Source organism: Lonchura striata, chromosome 3, assembly GCF_050655825.1.
Source record: "Lonchura striata isolate lonStrDom1 chromosome 3, ASM5065582v1, whole genome shotgun sequence".
Classification (NCBI taxonomy): Eukaryota; Metazoa; Chordata; class Aves; order Passeriformes; family Estrildidae; genus Lonchura; species Lonchura striata.
Genome location: NC_140705.1, coordinates 19124797 through 19145247, shown reverse-complemented (window position 1 = coordinate 19145247; position 20451 = coordinate 19124797). Strand labels below are relative to the sequence as shown.

Here is a 20451-nt window from a genome sequence, read left to right as displayed (position 1 = left end):
AGGGTGTGACTAATTGTGATTAGTTTGGCCACCTCATTATCTTATGTGCAATCACTAATTTACAATCAAATCAGTCTCATGCACAGAAGTTCAAAATGAATGGGAGTAAAATATTGATGAGCATCTAATATATGTGCTGCTAATATTGTGAGAATATATTATGTTATAAAATAAAGTTATGTGTATCATTGTGCTAGAAGCTTTTCAAAATGCAAAAGAAAAGTAATAAGTAAGGAAGGGGGAAGAGAAAGTGAATTACTTTGAACTTCAAAAATATAGTCAGAACATGGTTGGAAATCTAATTTTAAAGTAAAATTTGCCATATACAGAAAATTATTTATAGTCTGGCTTATAATTAGAAGATGAAGATATATGTATTTTCAACTGTTATCTCTTCTTTCTTGTAGATGAAAGTTTTCATTATTTTGGGATTTTCAGCAGCTATATCCTTCACAGCTGTTTTCTTTTCTTTCTTTCAAATAGGGAAAGACACTATCTTTGGTAAGTAGCAGTGAAAATACACATTAGTTTTTTATGTTGATGCTTAAGCTGAAAATACACTGACACTGCAGACAGTTCAGCAACAGCAGTATAGCTTAACCTCTTTTGTGTGCAAAATATTCTATCTGACCTCTCTGAGAATTATTCCATGGAGGTGTTCTTTTAAATTGTAGTTTCATAAACTCAGTAAGTAAAACTTTGCATGTGTAGGGTATCTCAATCACTGCTTTGACTAGGAGTGATTTTACCTTCTTAGCAGCATTTGTGTGTCCAATGATCATTGCCAAGCACGATTGCTGGATTTCTTTCCCCATCTGTTAATCATCCTGGGCTAGAGGCAGTTGTCATAGCATGTCCCACCTGGCACCCTCCTGCTCTCCCACAAGGGTGCTTCTCTCCTGTGGATCTGTTGGCTGCTGGCACCCTGAGGATTTTAGGGCATCTCAGATTGCAGTATTCTTTACATTCAAAAAATGTAATCTTGTAATTTTTACCATCATTTGTAATCTACTAATTTAAATTAGTTAAATCTAATAAACTAGAAGCATAACAGATACCAGACTGAATTTTAAAATAACTCTGCAGAAACTGATTTTACTTGAAATTAGGGCAGAGATAGTAAAGAAACAGGATTTCAAACCACAATTTCCTATTATATAGCTGTATGCATGATTCATAAGGTTTGGTGATATGATTCCCTAGGAAAGTTTTCACCTGAATTAAGTGTAGAATCACAAATAAAATAAAATTATATATATATATAAAAAAAACAACTAAAAACAAATTCCCAAGCTATTGCTTCTTGTTAGACATCTTTTTTGTACTATCACTTCAAAACAGATCAGGTTTTCTTTCCATACTGGATTATTTACTTTAAGCTTCCATACAAATTGTTTGGAAAGATGTGGTCTAAAATGACCACATTATAATAGATGTTGGTTAATACAAAATAAAGCCAAGAATAATGGAATGGTTCAGGTTGGAAGGGAAGATCATATAGGTCCACACCTTCTGCCATGTGTAGGGATGCCGTTCACAAGACCAGGTTGCTCAGGGCCTCATCCAATCTGGCCTTCAATACTTCCAGGAATGAGGCATTCACAACTTCTGTGGGCAACCAGTTCCAGTGCCTCACCACACTCACAGTAAAGGATTTTTTCCTAATATCTGATCTAGACTTGCTCTCTGTCAGTTTAAAACCATCGGCTGACATCCTGTCATATAAGAAGTCCCTCTCCCTCCTTTTTATATTCTTTCCTAATATATAAAATATACATGGATTATAAATAGATAAAATTTGATTCTTTTTATAGTAAGTGTTCTTGGTCTGATGAGACAGTACAAGGTAATGTTTATTACTCAAGAACCAAATATTTGAAGACACAGTATTGGTACCAAATTCATAGAAGAATTCTACCAAATTCTTAGAAGAAAAGGAAGAGAGACAATGGAATTTAAGTATAGCAAGTGGATATTCTCCTTTACATCAAAGTCTGAATCAATATCACAGGATAAGCAATACTTCAAGCACGTTATATTTCTCAGAGCTAAGCCCCCTACAAGTAATTTTAAAATATGCTATATTAAATTCTAAAACAACTACTTATTGTATGGCCTGTAAAAATCAAACTCTTTTTTAACATAGACTCAAAAAGGTTTTCAGAAGTAGTGGAAATCCAAATGATAGCACCAAATGAATCATCTGAATATTTTATTATGCAGAGGTGAAAAAGAGAAATAACTACTTCTATACTTAGATACTGAAAACTCTAGTAGAGTATAATTTCGCCTAGGAGATATTACTCCTCATCACACATTTCTCTTACTTGAGCTGAGTGCCTTATTCAAAAACTAGATGATAGAAATAGCACAGGATGTACTACAAATAAAACATGTTCCCCTAAAATTACACCATACATGAATGATGAACAATTGTACACAAATGATTGTTATTATTTTTTATTATTTGTTTTCTAAGAAAAAAATGGGCCATCCCACAAAGTTCAGATAGAAATAAACTAGTTGGACTTTAAACATGACTGGTTCTTTTATTATAAAGCAACATGTACACAAAAGAGGGATAAGCTAAGCTTCATAACAGAATTATACAAAATAGCACAGCTGAAGTATTACTATGTTCACATCATCTTTCTACCAAACATAGGTGAAGAAATAAGAATAGGGTTTTCATGAACTAGCCCAATCCAAGGTCTTAATTTTGCTTGAATATGGACTTGAATTCTTTATCTGTCTCAGACCAGCTCACATTACCTGTGAGTGAGGATGAAGTTTGTCCTGTCAATCCAAGGACAGTTTGATGAAAAATACATATGAACCTAAGGAACACAGCTGCATACAGAGAACACAACAGGTTTCAGCTGGACCTATTATATTTGGTCCTATATGACACGTCCAAAACTAGATTTATACTTCAAGCAAGGAAATCTAAATCCCCAAGTCTTATAACTTATGGAAGAATTTATTTAACAGTCCTACCTTAACTTTTAGAAAGCTCAGAAGCCACAACATTAATTTCAGGAAAAACATATGGAGATGCTTTTAAAGGCCAGAAATTGTACCTTAATATTAGAAACTTGTATATTTTCTAGTTTTATATATTTTAATAAATATGCTATTTATTAACATATTTATCCTTCTTTCTTTCTTTTTGTTTTTTTCCCTCTTAAGAACCAATTGAAGATAACTGCATTAATAAGGCTATCCAGAAGGGTTCTAGTCTGGTGGATTATGCTGCACGTTATGAAATTAAAAGGTAAAAAAAAGAAGTGAGTAATGTATACAGGAAAAAAGCTGTCATAACAAAAAAGTTTGATGTTGATCTTTCTGTTTCTTTGGGAACCCAAACAATAAAAAAATCACTGCCACCATTTACCTCTGAGGGATCTGGTATAGAGGAAGGTGACCCTGCCCATGGCACAGGGGATGGAACTAGGGGATCTCTAAGGTTCCTTCCAACCCAAACCATTCTGTGATTATGTCACTGATAATCTGATCCAATAGGACCTTGTGCATTATCACCATATAAGTTGCTCTTTTAAAATATGGTACAAAATAAATAACAAAAAAAAACAAAAAAAAAAAAAAAAAAAAAATTGGATGCTTTTTTCTGAATTAAATAGCTCAAAAATCATACATTTATGGACCTATTTTTGAACATTAATTATGTTTTTCTGGTGCAGTGAGACAGGAACAACTTCTATGACACCAGGAGCCAAACTTGTTGCCTTAAATTGGACTGTTAAAGTAAATTTCATATTTCCCCTTCCATCTACAACAGATGTAAAAAAAAGAAAAGGGAAAGGAAATAAAACATTTGTTTTGGACTGTGGATAGGTAACAAATTATGGGAAAGCTCCTTTGTGCTTGAGTTATAATAAGAGAATGAGCTCTTCCAACTATTTCATGACTAGATTTCCATGCAACACAAAATTAATTTCTCTCCAATATTTGGAACACATCATCTAAGTTTTACAGGGTACAATCCCCACATTTTTGCATAGACTTTCCTAAAGACTTACCCCTGGGATTTGAAAATGAGTCATGATTTGCAGAGTTCTGTGAGTTTTAACTGTTTACATGGATAGAAGTTGTCAAGAACTGTTGCCCCTCTGTGTGTAAAGACTGAGTTCACACTCGATTTTTAGTGATAGTATTTTGGTGACAATCCTAAGGCATTTAAAATTTAAAACCATAAGTCTCAAGCTTTCAGTGGCTCAGCTGCCTCATGTAATAGATGAAAATACTGATATTTATCTGGCTCACAAAATATTGTGGCAATTATTTGGTCAATATCTTAAACATGATAAATGCTAAGAGTTGCTAAAGATAAATGCTTAACAATTATTATTTCAATTAGGAATTGAAATTTTATTAGGAATAAAACTGAGACCACTTACCCCAGACACTAGACTATTAAGCTTCCTTTGAAATACTGTGTATGTGGTTATATAGACTTTAAAGAGAATTGGTGCTCAGAAGTCCTATTTATGATTGAGGATGGTCTTGAATATTAAATGCTACATGAAAGCAAAGCTTATAGCAGTGAGTTGGGAGACCTCTTTTGTGACTATCCTGCTCATGGTCTTCCACTTAGTGCTGCAGGCTCTGCTCACCCCAAAAGTTTCTTTCTTATCCTAAAGGCTTCCCATGAAATGAACTCTTGTTGTGCGTCCAACAGAAGCACAGTTTCTCTTTTAGAATTTTTCTTGCAGAGCAAGGTCACAAAACAGCCTTTCTCTTTGCTTTCTCAGTGTTCTCTTCAAACAAAATATACCTTAATACCTTAAATACCTTAAACTTACAATATATCCAGCACAGACAGCTTTATTGTTATGAAAAGGTCTTAAAAATGTATACATTACAAAACCTTCTGTATTTATCTCAATTATAGGAAGATCCAAGAAAGTGGAATAGCAACCCCAGCCTTACTGCTGGCTTTCTCAAAATTTCCTGAACAAGAGAGTCAAGATATTTCCCGAGCAGCTGAACGAATGGAAATGTCAATTCAGGTGCTGAAACAAAAAGTTTGCCAGAAGCACAAACGTTCATTGCATCCAACTGGTAAATACAATATATTGACACTGGCAAACCACACTATTGATTTGTTGAATGCTGTCTTTTAGATTAAAGTTCAGTTAAGTTCACTTTTATTTTATTCTGCACTTTCCTTTGTTCTTGAAAACACCTCAGATAGGTTTACATTTTTCTTTGCTGTAGTGTGGGTGGTGTCCTTATAGTTGAGGAGAGCAGTATACATTATTGGCATCCTGTGAACTCATGACAGTGTATTTGTATTGCCTATAAATCAGCCTGCATATCCTTGGTGTTGTAAGCTTCTTGTTTGCAGTGAAATATCTATCTTCCCTAGCAGTTTGGGTTTAGTGCTTGATCTTCTATCACACTATGGCACTGCCATTTTCAAACACATTTCCTCTCAACATATGCATATCCCTCTTTTGAAAAAACATATGTTCATATTTCCAAAACTAATTTTATAATGCACTGCCATTACACATTTATTTCCACTTTAACTGGGTTTTTTCATATTAGATGGGGAAAGAAAGACATAGTCCAGAAAATTCAATGTTTTCTAAGTAAAATACTTGCTGTTAATTAGATATGAATTTCAATATGTCTGTCTGGTGTCTGGAAGGATCAAAATATCAGAAACATTGACTTTTTTCACTCCCTAATTTAATTCGTTCACTTACATGAAGTGTAAACTTACTAAACTAATGGGACATTTGTAGAACTAAAATATATATCTTTGTCTATATTAGTTTGTCTGTGCATATACTTATGTACACACAAACATACATGATGCAATTATTTTTGTGCTGTGTGATTTCAAAAAGAAGTTGAATTTCTAAACTGCAGAAGTGCACATAGCTCTTGTTAATTTTCAGAGCTGAAACAATGTTAATGGAATGTGAATAGACACTGTAGAGTCTATGTGCCACAATAGAATAGTTTTACATGAATTAAAGAACTAAATTAACTTTAAAGAAGATATGTATCTACCTAGGCAGCCCAGATAACTGGGGTGCTGGGCTCTGAGTATAATTTTGAACCTGAACTAGCAAAGAAGTACAGCTCTATCCACAAATTTGGCACAAGTTACTAGTACAGAATGAGAAGGTTATATAGCCAGTCTAAGAACCTATTCTCCTTCTGTTCTCACTACTGCCTTGTACAGGTTCTAACTGCTCCACAGAACATGCTTTGAGCTGATTTGGTCCTTGAATCTTTGTTGCTTGTTTTTGTGGCTTAATATTTTGGTTTGAACAATGGACTAAAGCAGTTCACTTCAGAGTTGAATGGGCAGAATAAACAGATATTGGGACTGGGTGGCATGCATTGGCCAGTGGGGAGACAAAGGCAAGAGTTATATGTTACCTCTACCCTCATCTTTCATCATGGGATGGTTGTAGTCACTTTGAGTGTCAAAGTTTCTCTGAGTTCAGAAAGGATATTCATAGAATCATGGAAAGGTTTGAGCTGGAAAGAACATTAGAGACTCCCTAGTTTCAGCCCCCTGCCATGGGCAGGGTCACCTTCCTCTAGACCACATTGTTCCTATTTCATGGGTACATCCACCTCCAACTGGCCATACATATTTTAATACCTGCAGAGGTGAGAATAGGTGCCAGCTCTCTGCAGCTTACACAATAATGTGGCTTTCTCCCTCATCATCAGATGCTCACTGGGAGACCCATCTTGGATAATTTCAGAAATATATTTATAACATGCTGTCTACTGATACAAAGGGACTTGATTTTACCTTGCTTCCAAATTCCAGCTAATAATTCTGATTCTCTTCCACTCGGCATTGAAGTCTATAGTCAGCTGCAGGGTCTTTAAATTTTTGCATCTTTCCAGTCACACATTTTTTCTTCCTTGGCATATACATTTGTTCTTGAATGGCATTTTTTACACCTTTGTTGTAAATACAGGGACCAAGCAAGAAAAGTACTACTGCACAGGGAAAGAAGGACGCAGCAAGCAGGTCAACCTCAGTTCCCAGCTATTGCTGGACCTCTTTCTTCTCATTCTCTATGCATCACCTAATAAAACCAGCTCTGCCTCTAAGTCCCTGACACAGCCTCTTGCAGCACTTCTCATTAAGTGCTCTTTCCGAGGAAGAGGGAAAATTCTGTAGATGCAGCTGATAATAATGCCTTTTCTACTCTAGCTGCTAAATCCAATACAGCAAATTGCTTTTCTGGGCTCTTCCTTTCAGATCGTTTATCACCTGATCTGCTCACTATGATTGCTAATAGTTCTGGATGTCTGCCTTATATGTTGCCACCAAAATGTCCAAATAATTGCTTAGCTAATGAATATCGACTCATCACTGGTGCCTGCAATAACAGGTATGTATGATAAAAATTGCCCTGAAAAATCCTTTTCTTCTTGTTCTTTAAACCCAAGAAGCTGACAAGTTTACTTTTTCCAAGGAAATCGGTGAAGGGGGACTGGTGTTAATCAGTCAACTTTGGCATCAACTTGTGTGTAAATGAGGTGCCTGCAAACATTCCTGGAGGAAGAAATTTAAACTTTGGTGCACTACTTTTTGTAAACAGGATTTTCCTCTGAAAGCTACTAGGATTATGTGAGGAACTTCATATTTTGGGAGAACTGATTTAGTAGATGCCTTCTTCTATATAAAAAGAAAACTTAATTCTAATCCAGTGTTTATTTTTTATTGAATTGGATAAAATTATATAAATCAGGAAAACAATATTACTTCCCAAGGAGAAATATTTTTTGTATTTTTAACAGTTAGCAAGCATGAATATAAAAAATTCTAGGTGTTATTTTTAATTTGACATTTCTGCTTGAATGTGTTTAGTGGCTATTTTTTTAAACTAGTATCTACTTGTTGCCAAATCTATTTGGTAATTGTTTCCTGTGAAACCCCACATAATAGATGTGTTCTTTTCAGAACCCTCCAATGCAATGAGTGTAAAACTGAGAATGAGGGCCCTTTTAAATACAAGGGAAAACAATATTTGTACTCAACAGCCTCTGGATACATAGACCTAAGGTCACAAACTGAGAGGTGGACTGTAAGTTTACAGGTGAAGTGCTACAGAGATGAAAATGGAAGGCTGTTATTATTGTACAGGTTAAGTACTCTGCAATGTGGTGAATAAACAGCAGTACAATTCTGCAGTTTTATTATTCGGTGAGTCTGGTTTTATGAGATGAATCTGTTTTGCTACATCACGAGTCATTTGTAAGGAACATGTCTGATAGACTCTGCTGAGAGGACACAACCTGCTATGCATCAGTGTTATAAATCTAACTATGTGGCTATCCATAATTTCCCCCAGGCATGTTCAGAGTTGCTTGGAATCTGAACTAACAGCTAGTACAGTATTTGCACTGACATCTCTATCGGGGCTTGAATATATTGGCCAAGATTTGTGCAGCTGAACACAGATACATGGATGAAGCTTTTAATTTACAGGCATGTCTGTTTAGTCTTTCTCCCTAGAGATGGAGAGAAGCAGTCTGCTATAGGTAAAGACCTTTTTCTCTTCAGTGACTGATAATGTTAGGATGTGTGCAGGCATTTCAGTCTGACATCTGAAGCTGGGTAGGTAAATATGATTAATTGAGTCTGGTCTGCAGTCACTCTGTTCTGCTTTGTATGTTTTTATGGTTATACCACATCAGAACTTAAACCCACCACTCATATTTGGTGGTATTTTAGATTCTGCTCCAAATGTGAGTAAAAGGTGTAAGGTGACAAAAAAACCCTTCAAAACCAAAGGTGTTGAAACCAGTGAATCAGATCTTAACTGAGTTTAAAAATTTCTAAGCCCCTTGAAATACCTCTAGTTCTACTGAAATACATCAGCCAAAAAAGCCCATAACACTGTAATGTAAATAACATATTCTGTGATGTAAACCAGCTGCAAGGACTTCAGACATTAAATGAAATACCAGTCTGTGCTTTTCCTTGTTTACAGCTTCCACTTTCAGGCAGAAAATATATCAAGACCTATGTTGCATTTGTACTTTTGCTCACTCTGTTTGAATATATATCTGTACTGTAGATCACAAAATTATCCATTTCATTAGTAAAATTTAGAAACAAAATTTTTAGTGGAATTAATTATGTGTCCAAAAAAAAAAAAAATTAAATCTATTTAGAAGGGAGCAAGGAAATGCTTTATAAATGTTCTGCTAAATCAGTTTGCACATTTGGGACAAATCAGAACAATTGCAAAGGATTTTTTCCTTAGCACTGAGATTGCTTTGTTTTAGTGTGCACTTCCTAGAACAAAGGTGCAGCATAAACATGACCTTCTATGGACAATATCAACATAATAGCAGATATTCCCAGCAGAGATATTATCCACTTTTACTAGTAAGAGATATTAACAAATTTTAGTTTCCTTTCTGCCTAAACAAGCAAAATGAAATTGCATTAATTTAAAATGAAGAATAAGGAGCAGAAGGAAAATCCAAAGACCATTTTTTTCCCATTTTTTAATCCCAACTAGCTAGCATTGATCTAAGTATTTTTTTAGTGTCTAGTACAATGAGAGGAATTCAAGGGTGAAGGAATTACAGGTACTAAAGGAAGGGACTCTCAGAGTGCAATTAGCTTCACCTACTCTTAGTTTTCAGAGGTAGTTATATGTCCACCGCAAGGCTGCATCTTTGGCTGTTCCTGGTAGTGAGAAATAGAATGGAATGACAGGATGGCACCCAGGAACTGTCTGTCCTTCTGGCTTGATGGACAGGTTATTCAATGACTACCTTACTTTTTGTGCACCTAATATTTGGGGCATCAGGGAGGAATTTTATCTGCAACATTTCTATTTCATTGCTGTGTCATTAACTATTCTCTCAGGTAAGGAGCTGGTGCTCAGTCTGGAGGCCCAGTACCAGCAGAATTAGGAGTATGAGTATGGCTCACCTAGTAGAAAGAACAAGCAATCCTGTCTGAGTCCATTGACTTCCATAAGAAAGAACTGAGGTGTTTCCTTTAGCTTAGCTACTTCACCTCAATGCAAGCTAAGTGTTCAATTAGTAGCAGGCTTATTTTCCAGAAGTGTCCCATGTTTCCAGAAGATACACACATGATAGCTTAGCACAACCTAAAACATCATAAACTTCAATTATTAAGTTGATATATGGCATTCATTCCATCTACTTGCAGCTAGGCAGAACATTAAAATAAAATTCAAAAGATAAAAATCTGGATAGTAAATGGCAGCTTAAGACTCCTGTTTCTCAGGCAGCCAAAACAAAATCCAAATGATACAATTTCAGTATTTCACAAGTAAATGAAAACTCCCACTTTCTGTAAACAGAATATATTGTAATCAAATTTGAGTACTTTATAAAGCTGTATGGTAGCAAAGTCTCATTATTTCAGCTGCCTTTTTAACTCAAGCAAGATTCCAATATATTAACATGTTTAATACAATAATAAAAAGGAATGTGAGAGGGGTTTTACTAGAATAGCATTCCAGTGATCTGCTAACATACAAAGGCAATCAGGAGAAAAATCACTGGTTAAGCAGTTACATTAACATTTCATTATTTTTAATTGAGTGAAATAGCACTACACTATGTGCAGTATTTTATGCAATTTCAATAAAGGCAAATCAACTGTAACTAATTTGAATGCTTTATTAAAGCATACTTCAACCTTCAAGTGTGAATTATTGTGGATAATTAAGTGTATTACAGTATCATATAGCTTGGCAAATTGAGTGTCTTCAGTGTGCTGGAGATCAATGAAATATTAATATAATTGTTTAGTATCCTGATCCATGTAAATGTCTGTTTTAACACTATCTATTTCTACTAACATTCCAGAAATATTTATGGCTCTTTGTGGCTTACTTTACAACTTTAGTCAACTGACTGCATCGCAAAAAAATTATTTATTCTTTTTAGTGTTGATATATATTTAACAATTATTAAATATATTGAATAGGACAAATTGAAAAACAGCCAAAAAACCAAATCCTAACATTTCTAATAGTCATGATAGAAGGAAAATTAATTAGATCAAACCCAAGACTCGCTGACTACACTAATAAACAGAAATCACCAAGAATCATTTGCTGACCCTCAAATTAAAGGTGACCTGATTCTTGCCACCCTCTTACTTTTACACATTTGAATACACTTTTTACTCCTTTTTGCCCTTCCAGGTAGGCTGGCTGTGGGATGACAAACTGGTATGCAATGATGCCAAGATGTGCTCAGGCAGGTGACATTCAGAGAAAAGCAAGTTTTTGTGAGATAAAAATACACTTCAGTTAGTGCTGACTACTTAGCAGCACAGTTCAGTGTCTGGGCCTGTGCACAGGCCCTCCCAAAGATGGACCCAAGAAATTGGTATAGCTTCAACCAGAGGCAGCATTGCCACTGGATTCAGCTCCCATCTCCTCAGGCTGTGCTACTTTAGTCTTGCTAAATGATTTCTTCTCTATGACTAGTGTCCAATTTTCATTTAAGTTTCTTCACCTTCACACTGAAGGATTTCTTTATATTTTCCCAAGTTTTTATTTCCTCTCTGTTGCTCTAAGCAAACATTTTTCAAGGCTCTTGAGAATATATCTGACTTTATGAGGAATGAAGAGACTATCAGGAACTTACCTTCACAGCAAGTATTTAAAAAATGTCCAAAGGTAAACAACTTAGGTTATAAACACAGTAAAAGTAAAATAGTAATAATTCATTAGCAATTTCAATTTTTATTATTTTCCTTTTGAGTAAAATTAGTATTGGCACACATAAAGAGAAGAATTTCAAAGACTGCTACATGAACATCTTATTTTAATGGCATTTTGCTTTGTGGCTGATTATTATTTCATATTATTTTATTTTTATGGACAGGTCAGATATTCAGAACATATATATCATATAAATACAATATAAACATATATATGTATGTATGTATGCATGTATGTATATCTATTTTTTTAAATTCAGAATATATTCAAAGGTTCTACTGCTGCTGTTGCTTTTTTGCCATTGATTTTTAATTTTCTTTTTCTTTTCATAGGGAACATCCTAGATGGGGGGCATCCAACACAGCTTTGGCTAGGTGGCTTCCAGCAGCCTATGAAGATGGCCTCAGCCAACCTCGAGGATGGGATCCCAGCATCCGATACAATGGATTCCAGCTACCCTCGGTCAGGCAGTGTACCTCCAGATCACTTGAAACACTTACACTGGGCCATTAGCATAGCAACTCCATGTGCATTAGGAAAGGAAATATCTGTGTAAAATACTTTGAAAGTATCTGTGGAGCTCAGTCAAGAAGCCAGTGGCTTTGCTAAAGCAGAAGTTCAGCCAGATGGTGAGAGGTTCCCTGTACCTGGCTGGGGTAAGCCCAAATGTAATGGGAAAATGGAGCAGTGCAGGGGGCACTGACACTCCTGAGGGGCATCCCAGTGCTCCAAAAAGTGCTGCAGGCAGGACAAGAGCCAGCCAAATGCCTGGCCTGGCACGCACCAGGCAGCCAGCAGACACAGGGTGACTTCTCTACATAGGTAGAGAAAAGGTCCACAATGGACCTAATTCTGACCTTCCCATGATGAAATTGTAGACAAGAGGGAGGCCTACAAGGATGCACACTGCCATGGCCAGAGGCAATGCTCACAAGTTGCTCCAGAGAAAATTTTGTCTTCAAACAAGAAACTAAATTTGTTGTGAGCACAATGAATGCTGGAAAAGGTTTTTGTTGGACTATGGATTCCAGCCTAGACAACTTCTGGCATATCCCTCATGGGAAATACCCAAGATCTGTCTTTATGGGGCTTTTAATAGCCTAATCCCTGCCTTCAATTTAAAGTTGCACCTTGTGGTCTCCAGAGCTTCCTTCCAGCCTAGATTTTCCAGCAATTTTGTGATTCTTTATTTTAATAATGGCACCTTTATTCAGGGAACTGTGGGGTCGGGGGGGAGAGGGAAACAAGGTTGCATATTAACTAAACAGATATAAAGTGCATAGACATTCTAGCATGTGTGTAGGTGTGTGTATGGGTGCCATTCCTCATAAGCTAGCAAGTCTTAACTGAACAAGTATTGCTGTCAAATCATGACTTCATTTCTCAGCTAGTCCAACTTACTGATCTTAGAAAGTATTGCAATATTTATGGAGTTTAGCACCTCATATACTTAAAAAATAGCAGACCTGCCGTAGAGGGAAGTCTGAAAAAAGAACGTTTGAACAGAGGACTGGGAGAAAAATTCCCCAGTGCAGTATACAATGATTTGGGCTGGATTTACAATTTGTGATTTGTCATCATTGCTTTGAAACCTGACTTTTAATGGACTCAAAGTCTTGTTATTTTAACCATTGTATGTTTAATAAGGATAAGCAGAAGAATTTAGTGTTAATGTCACCTGCAACTCATGTTATTAATTAAATAACATTGTCTCTAAGTTGCACAATTTAGCACTCAGAGATGAAAACCTGACATTTACACAGGCAAATTTCCAGTAGATAGTACAAACTACCTTTTTCTAGATTCACTAGGGTACATGCTTGTAAAGTAAAACACTCTTAAAAAAAGATTATATAACTGTACCAAATCTGGTCATCAACATCTGACCATCAGCAAGGTTCTCTGCTTTGTTTTGGAGTAAGATAGGGTAAAACTAATGTCATAAATCTTTCTTCTCATTTACATAATTGGGTTTTTTTTTTTTTTTTTTGTACTTTTAGATATCTAACTATATTCTTTCAAAAGTAACAGGAAAATATTGTGAAAGTGATAGATAAGTGTGAGGATTACTATAAAGCAAAACAGTGATAAGCAAATTTTACTAACTTCAAAAAACATGTTTGTGGCCACCAAAGCTATTAAAATACTGATTGAAAGATTTGGATTCCTGATGAGCTGTAGGTAGCTTACTTTTGACTATTTCTGCATAAATTCTGATGTTCCTAACAAGTCCCATGTTGCCTGTTGTCCTTACCAATTTAATTTAACTGAATCTGCCTTATACATTCATTATATAGCCCTTATATTTATTACAGGCTCTGTGAGTCAATTTTATGTGCTGGCCTTTCAGTTGCTTGACTTCCAGGGCAGCTGATATTTGCCAGGGAATATTTTGTAGCATGAGAGAGGAGTCTGTGAACAATGATACTCTGAACATCTCCACAAACTGAGTGCTGATTTTGCCCTGATGGTTTTGCTTGGTTATTAATATAGGATGGATAAGTAGCATAGATGTCTCTATGTGCTCTTCCTCAGAGCTCCTCATGTATCTCTATGCCTCTTGCACAGAACTGCATCAGAAATATTGGTTTGTCTTCTCTTTGCTTGGGAAAAGGAAGCTGAACTTTCAGCTACCCTGTGTTTGCAGCCGACCTCATGTCCTGGGCTGTGTAAGCTCCTTTCATTTACATACAGAACAGCTCAGACTTTGAGTATCAACAGTGATTTGAGATTTCCCAGCAAATCCTTCTTCTTTAAAGAGGAGAAAACAGAATAAGACTGGAATTAGACTTTTAGACAGTCTAAAATAGATGTGTGGTTTTCAAAATCCTCTGGAAAGGAACAGATCAAAGATATACTGCTCACTTCCAAACATATAGAAAAACTCAGCTGAAATGTCCTTGAAACTGCTTGTGGCACCTTGGTCTCAGCTCCTGAACAGAAATAAGAACCTGGTAGATGTTGGATTTTATATTATTGTTGGGTTGCTGGGCTTTTTTTTGTTTGGTTTGGTTTTAGTCAAACCATTAAAAGCATTCTACAACATAAAGTTGGGGAGGCGGATGATAGATTTTATCACTGTTCCCCCTACTTTGTAGTGTTTTATCACTTTGTGAGAAGTAAAAATTGTTTGACACTCAAGGTAAATTGGTTCTCTTCTCAGGTTCGTGAAGTGACCAGAAAAATTATTCATGCACCTAATGAAGCTGTTACTGAAGACAGCCTGTATTCTGATATCATTATGGTATGGGGACAGTACATAGACCATGACATTGCATTCACACCCCAGAGCACAAGTAGAATCACCTTCCTAAGTGGGACAGAGTGCCAGATGACTTGTGAAAAACAAAATCCATGTTTTCCAATAAAGGTAAGAGTCTAACTTAAATTCTTCAAGAGAAATTCGAAATTCCAGGCTTTAAGCAGGTGAGTAAAGTCAAGAAATATTAGAACACACAGTGATAGAAGAATCAAAAAAGTAAAACTATTGAATGAAACAGGTAGATATTTAATGGGTTTTTTTGTAGAGATGATAAACTATAGTTAATGTACTTAATAAAAACATCATTTTTTTTTGAACCTAAGGTTTATGTTGCAGAGAAGCCTTACTGGTTGCTCCTAACATTATTGTTCTCAGGCTTCAAGGTTTTGAGCTCCATTGGGGAATATAGCAAAGTAGTCATGTACATTTTCAGTCAGATAAAATGAAAGTATCTTAACATTACTCACTGAAAGCAAAGATACTTCTTCCAGTTAATGCAAACTTTCAAAGAGAGCTATCTGTTCAATGTATGTATAAAAATGATATCCAGGGAGCTGCTGAAACCTACATACATCATATCTTTGCTTTGAGCAGATGGAAAACATGAGTTCAAAGATTGTTAGAGGACTAGAAGAACCATAAATAGGTATAAATTTAGGATACTGTATTCTTGATCACCTAATTTAAAAGTATAGTCCTTCTTTCACTCAAAAAATTTGAGTAGCAAAGTAAAACCATGTTTTTGTTTCTCAAAGTATAGCCTGTCCAACTCAGGCTACAGGAAAGGACCATGCCCATCACAGCCTTTGGTGATGTTCAAGTCAGAGCAACCTCAATTGCTTTACTTAGTGTTGGAGCTTGATTTTTGACCAGCTTGTCTATGTACTGCCTGTAGGGCTTCTATCAGAATAGAAAACCTTTTTTGCCTCAGCAAACTGTAGTTGATAAACATTCCACAAACTCCTTTTGCTTTAAGTGCCTCATTCCTCTTTCATTAAATGTAGAGGGAAATATTTGGCTAACTGTAAAGAGAACCAACTCTTAAAGGGTATTTGTTTAAAGGTCGCTGGTCTTCATATAGTGGGAGAAATTTAAATTTAAAATTTTTATGGTGGGAAGGTTAAGTGAAATTAATGAATGCTTACAATTTGACCACAGGCAAGTAAATCAAGTCCCTCTCACCCTGGAGATATGGACATTTGAAAGTTTGCAAACATATCTTGAGAGCATTCAGAAAGAGCAGAGCTTCTTAAAGAACCACATTCTTTCAGATAGTGAGCAACTGACAGTACTGAGTAACCTGAATCAGCTACAACAGCCCTAATTACTAAGAGTATGCCATAGTTCTGACAAAAATCCCTAGTTTGCTGTGATTCAAATTTCCATCTGGGGCAAGAAATTATTTTTTTCTCTTTATGTTTTTAAGTAACAGTCTTAGAAATATTCCCATTCCCAAAGTCTTACCAAGAGAGGTTAGGGAGGACACCCACTCCCTGACCAGCAGTGCTTTGTGTGATGTGAAAATGGATCCATCTGAAACACATGCCACTCCCTATTTTAAAAAGTCTCTTTTCTGTAGCTATAAAACTGCTTAAGTCTTTAAAAATAATTTGGTTTTATGATAAATTCTTTGAAATACCATGTCTAGTGTTGATTTTTAAGTGCAAAACTCCCACATTTTTTATTACTACATGGATTTTTTGATTGAGAGAAGAATCATACTGTTTCCTGTAACTTGAATGAAATGTGGATCACAGGGACCACACTGGTCTAATCACTGAACCCTGGTTAATTCAAGCCTCTAAATCCCATCTACTTAGAGAAGAAGACAACAATACAAGATCTTTAAAAAAGACTCCAAGGCTAACATTATTAATGTGGTAGAGGCATTCAGTGCAGAGGGATAAAAGGTGCACAGATTGTCATGGCATAGACTTGCAAGTGCATCCTTCAGTGCGCTAAACAAGGCACAGACTTTGGATTTCTGTCTTGGGGCTGTGATGAGGTTCAGAGAGCATGTTTCAAGGATGCACTTTAAGGTGAGTTATGTGACCATGTACTAAATCTATCACTGAGTATTTCATGTGTAACTAAATCTACCACTGGATGCTCCTCCTTCTCAGCAGTGTAGCCCAGCAGGAGGATGGCTCAAGGCTACCTTCTATGTAGCCATGATTGGCCATGGTAGGGGACATACAGCAAATTCAGTTACAACCCTGAAAGTATTAGACAAGTTTCTCAACTTGTGACCCCTTTACATGGTTACAGTCCCATGAATTTTTCAGTTCCATTTTGTTATTAACCTTAGTCACAGCTTTGATGGACAGATACAAATATAGTTGTTCTTTTGCTTTTATTATATTTGTTCTGTATTTTGTGACTGATTTTTCCCCAAGACAGAATCTGTATTTTAAAAAAAGAAAAAAGAAAAAAAGAAAAAAGGGACTGTTGCAGTAAATGCAGTAAATAATGTGATCAGAGGAACTAATTTTTGAACCCTGAAACAAAATGCTATTCCCCTCTAGAACTAATGTTCTTTCAGAATTATTAATTAAATAAATCTCCACATATTAAATATTTGGAAAACACCCACAACCAGTTTTATGCATTCACTTTGTATATGAAGAAACTGTGGCTGGTTTCCAGTGGCAGTGAAATCAATAGCATATTATACAGCAACCTAGACATAGAAGTTGCAGTTTGCACTCTTGCTGTTCCTACAAAAGCAGCACCCAAGGGAGAATCCACCCACAGAAAAGGACAACTGTGCCTGCAACTGCACATCCTCTCTGGGGGTTTCAGCAGGGAGAGGAAGCTCCTGACTGCACAGGTTAGGAAATCTGTCTAGAAAATATTCAGAGTCAGTGCAATTCAATGAAGGATCAAAAGCTGCAATAGTGCATTGATATTAATAACAAGTGTCGGTAAATGATTCATAGGTTCCCATTAACCATTTTCTGTGATTTTCTGTTCTGGATATTTTTATAATAAATTCTATAGAATTTCTCTCAGCAATTCTCACATAGAGGCTGTACTTTCTGGTAAAGCCTGAACATTCTTTTTGCTGTATATTTATGGGGTCCCCTAATGGGGAAAAAAACCCCAAACCCACTAGCTTTAGTTTACTCTTCTTTTATAACAGCTTGACATGCAGAACAGGGTTGTGGAGAAAACTTGTCATTCCTCAGATTATTATTTCATGTTAGGGCTGAGACATAAAGAAGCATTAGAAAGACTTTCATAAGAGAGCTACTGACTTTATTGAGTATTAATTATGTTACTGCCAACAAGATAGACATGACACATACAGTTAGCATGATGCAATCCAGAAAAGCTTACAGTTTTACCTGAGATTAAAAAAGTTAGAAAAGAAAAAGAGTCACAGAAAAGTGAGGTGATTTGAAAAAGGTGACATGTAACATGACAGGTTACTGTCTCAGCCACAAATAGATCAGTCATCTGCACTCAGCAACCAGCAAAGTGAGTCCCTGGTTTTTTCTTCTGTTTCAGAGCAGCAGCTCGCTGTCAAATGGAATCATGGACTCTTCTCCAAGTTGCATGTCCACAAATAAGCATTAATATTTTCCTTTTTTTCAAACTTTCAGAGATCTAAGCTAGGTTTTCTTTTAATCCACAGCAAAAAAAAAACCAAAAAACCCCCAAACAAACAAACAAACAAACAAAACAAAAAAAAAAAAAAAACAAACCAAAAAACATTTACAAGGTAATTTCCCACAGGATAAATTCACAATAAAAATTTTCCTTTAACTAAATAACAGTTTAGAGATTGTGGTACACTTATACAATTATTACCTTTCTTAAAAGAATTTCACCATAACCAGGTTTGACCATGTATATATAATAACCATTTAAATTAACATGCAGCTATACAGGAAAACTATTGTGCCCCATAAGGGTTTTGTTGCAACTTTTTTCCCTTTAGAACTATGCAACACAAACAGAAACAAATCATATTAATTTTATTCATTTGTTTTAAAAAAACAAATGTTACTCAGTACCCATTTAGCAGAGAAAGGTCTCTTTTTTTCACTCAGATTATTTTTAATGTATTCAAATAATAATGTAAGGAACCTCTATTTTACACATTCAGCTGCTGGCTGCAAACTACTAATCCTATAAAAAGGGAATGGACAGCATTATGCAGCTCTGCCAGTCCCTTAATGTTCATTACTGCTGTTTTTTCTCTACTGGGGACCAGAACGGACTGAATTGAAATTGCAGAGGCAGTTAACTAAAGGTTATTCAGTATGACTTCATTCAGTGTTGATGTGCTTTACTGTGAGCCTGTGTAACAGCATAAAGGCATTTCCTACATTCTTTTCTCAGTGATACCTGAATTCTTCCCAGAATATCTCCTGATGACTAGAAGATACTCAGGAGATACTCAATGAAGATGACAGGAGATACTCAAACACACATAGGGCTGTGGCTGTCAAGTTCAGATATTTGTATTATGACATGAATTACCTGCTTACATTACCAGCTGAAGGGAAAAAGAAGCCACACTAATAGCAAAAGTCTTAATAACAAATGTTAAATAGAAAACACAAGACTGAGAAATTATTGATTTCAAAAATCCATGAAAGAAAATTACTTATTTTTTTTCAAACATAACCTACTTTGATTTGCTAAAACCTAGGCAATGATGAAATAATAGTAGAATTTCCTTACCAAACAAAATTAAACCATTTTTTAATGTAACTGGTTTGTTGGTATCAATTCCTACTGACATGAGCTTTCAGTTGTAAGAAAATTTCACTTCGTATAATAAATGAGGTAACATTATTATATGAAGTGAATTAATTTCATTCCAAAGTTGCTTTGTTACTTACTGTTAACCCAAATTTAACGACTGTTCTATCTTTGCAGACTGATCTCTGTATTATCAGAAAAAATGAAGCAGAAATTACATCACATATGCAGCATTCACTGTCTTCTGCCGAAAAGTTCTAAAAAATGAAAAGCAAGCAGATAGAATACAAATAACAGTTAGCTCAGGTGTCTGTATAAAATATTTATTTTCTCTTTGTCAGATTTTTGAATCTCATTATTTGACCTCAGTGTCTCAACTGTGTGGGGTTCAAACCAATAAAGGACTGAGAAATCTTTCATTTAGCCAAGTCGATGTGCAGCCTTTGCTTTTTATAAAGATGGTCAGAATTCAGTACTTGTAAGACAACTTTTACAGCAAAATAATGTGGCAGAAGACTTGTGGGGGACTGGTGGAAAGTAGAATGAATATTTACGTCTGTCCTTTTTACTTAGGAAGCTGGGTTAGAATTCAGTATTGAACCAAAGCTTTTACAGTGTGCTGCTGCAGACACTGAAACTCCTCATTATGTTTTTATGCATACAGGTAAACCTGCTGTTTCAGTTGCTCTTCAAAAGAACAGAATTTGACCAGATGTTCATGTCTTCACTCTGATATATTTTATGATG

The 20451-nt window shown here is 35.7% G+C and overlaps 1 protein-coding gene across 1 annotated transcript in view; it reads left to right on the top strand.

The window, feature by feature from the left end:
* The window catches only part of TPO (thyroid peroxidase), a 47751-nt gene that overhangs the window by 3534 nt on the left and 23766 nt on the right, over nt 1-20451 (top strand). Inside the window, exons 2-7 of the mRNA XM_085574567.1 lie at nt 408-501; nt 3190-3274; nt 4913-5082; nt 7262-7394; nt 12062-12191; nt 14893-15099. Of these exons, the coding sequence (XP_085430693.1) occupies nt 408-501; nt 3190-3274; nt 4913-5082; nt 7262-7394; nt 12062-12191; nt 14893-15099 (819 nt within the window). The remainder of the gene's footprint in view (nt 1-407; nt 502-3189; nt 3275-4912; nt 5083-7261; nt 7395-12061; nt 12192-14892; nt 15100-20451) is intronic.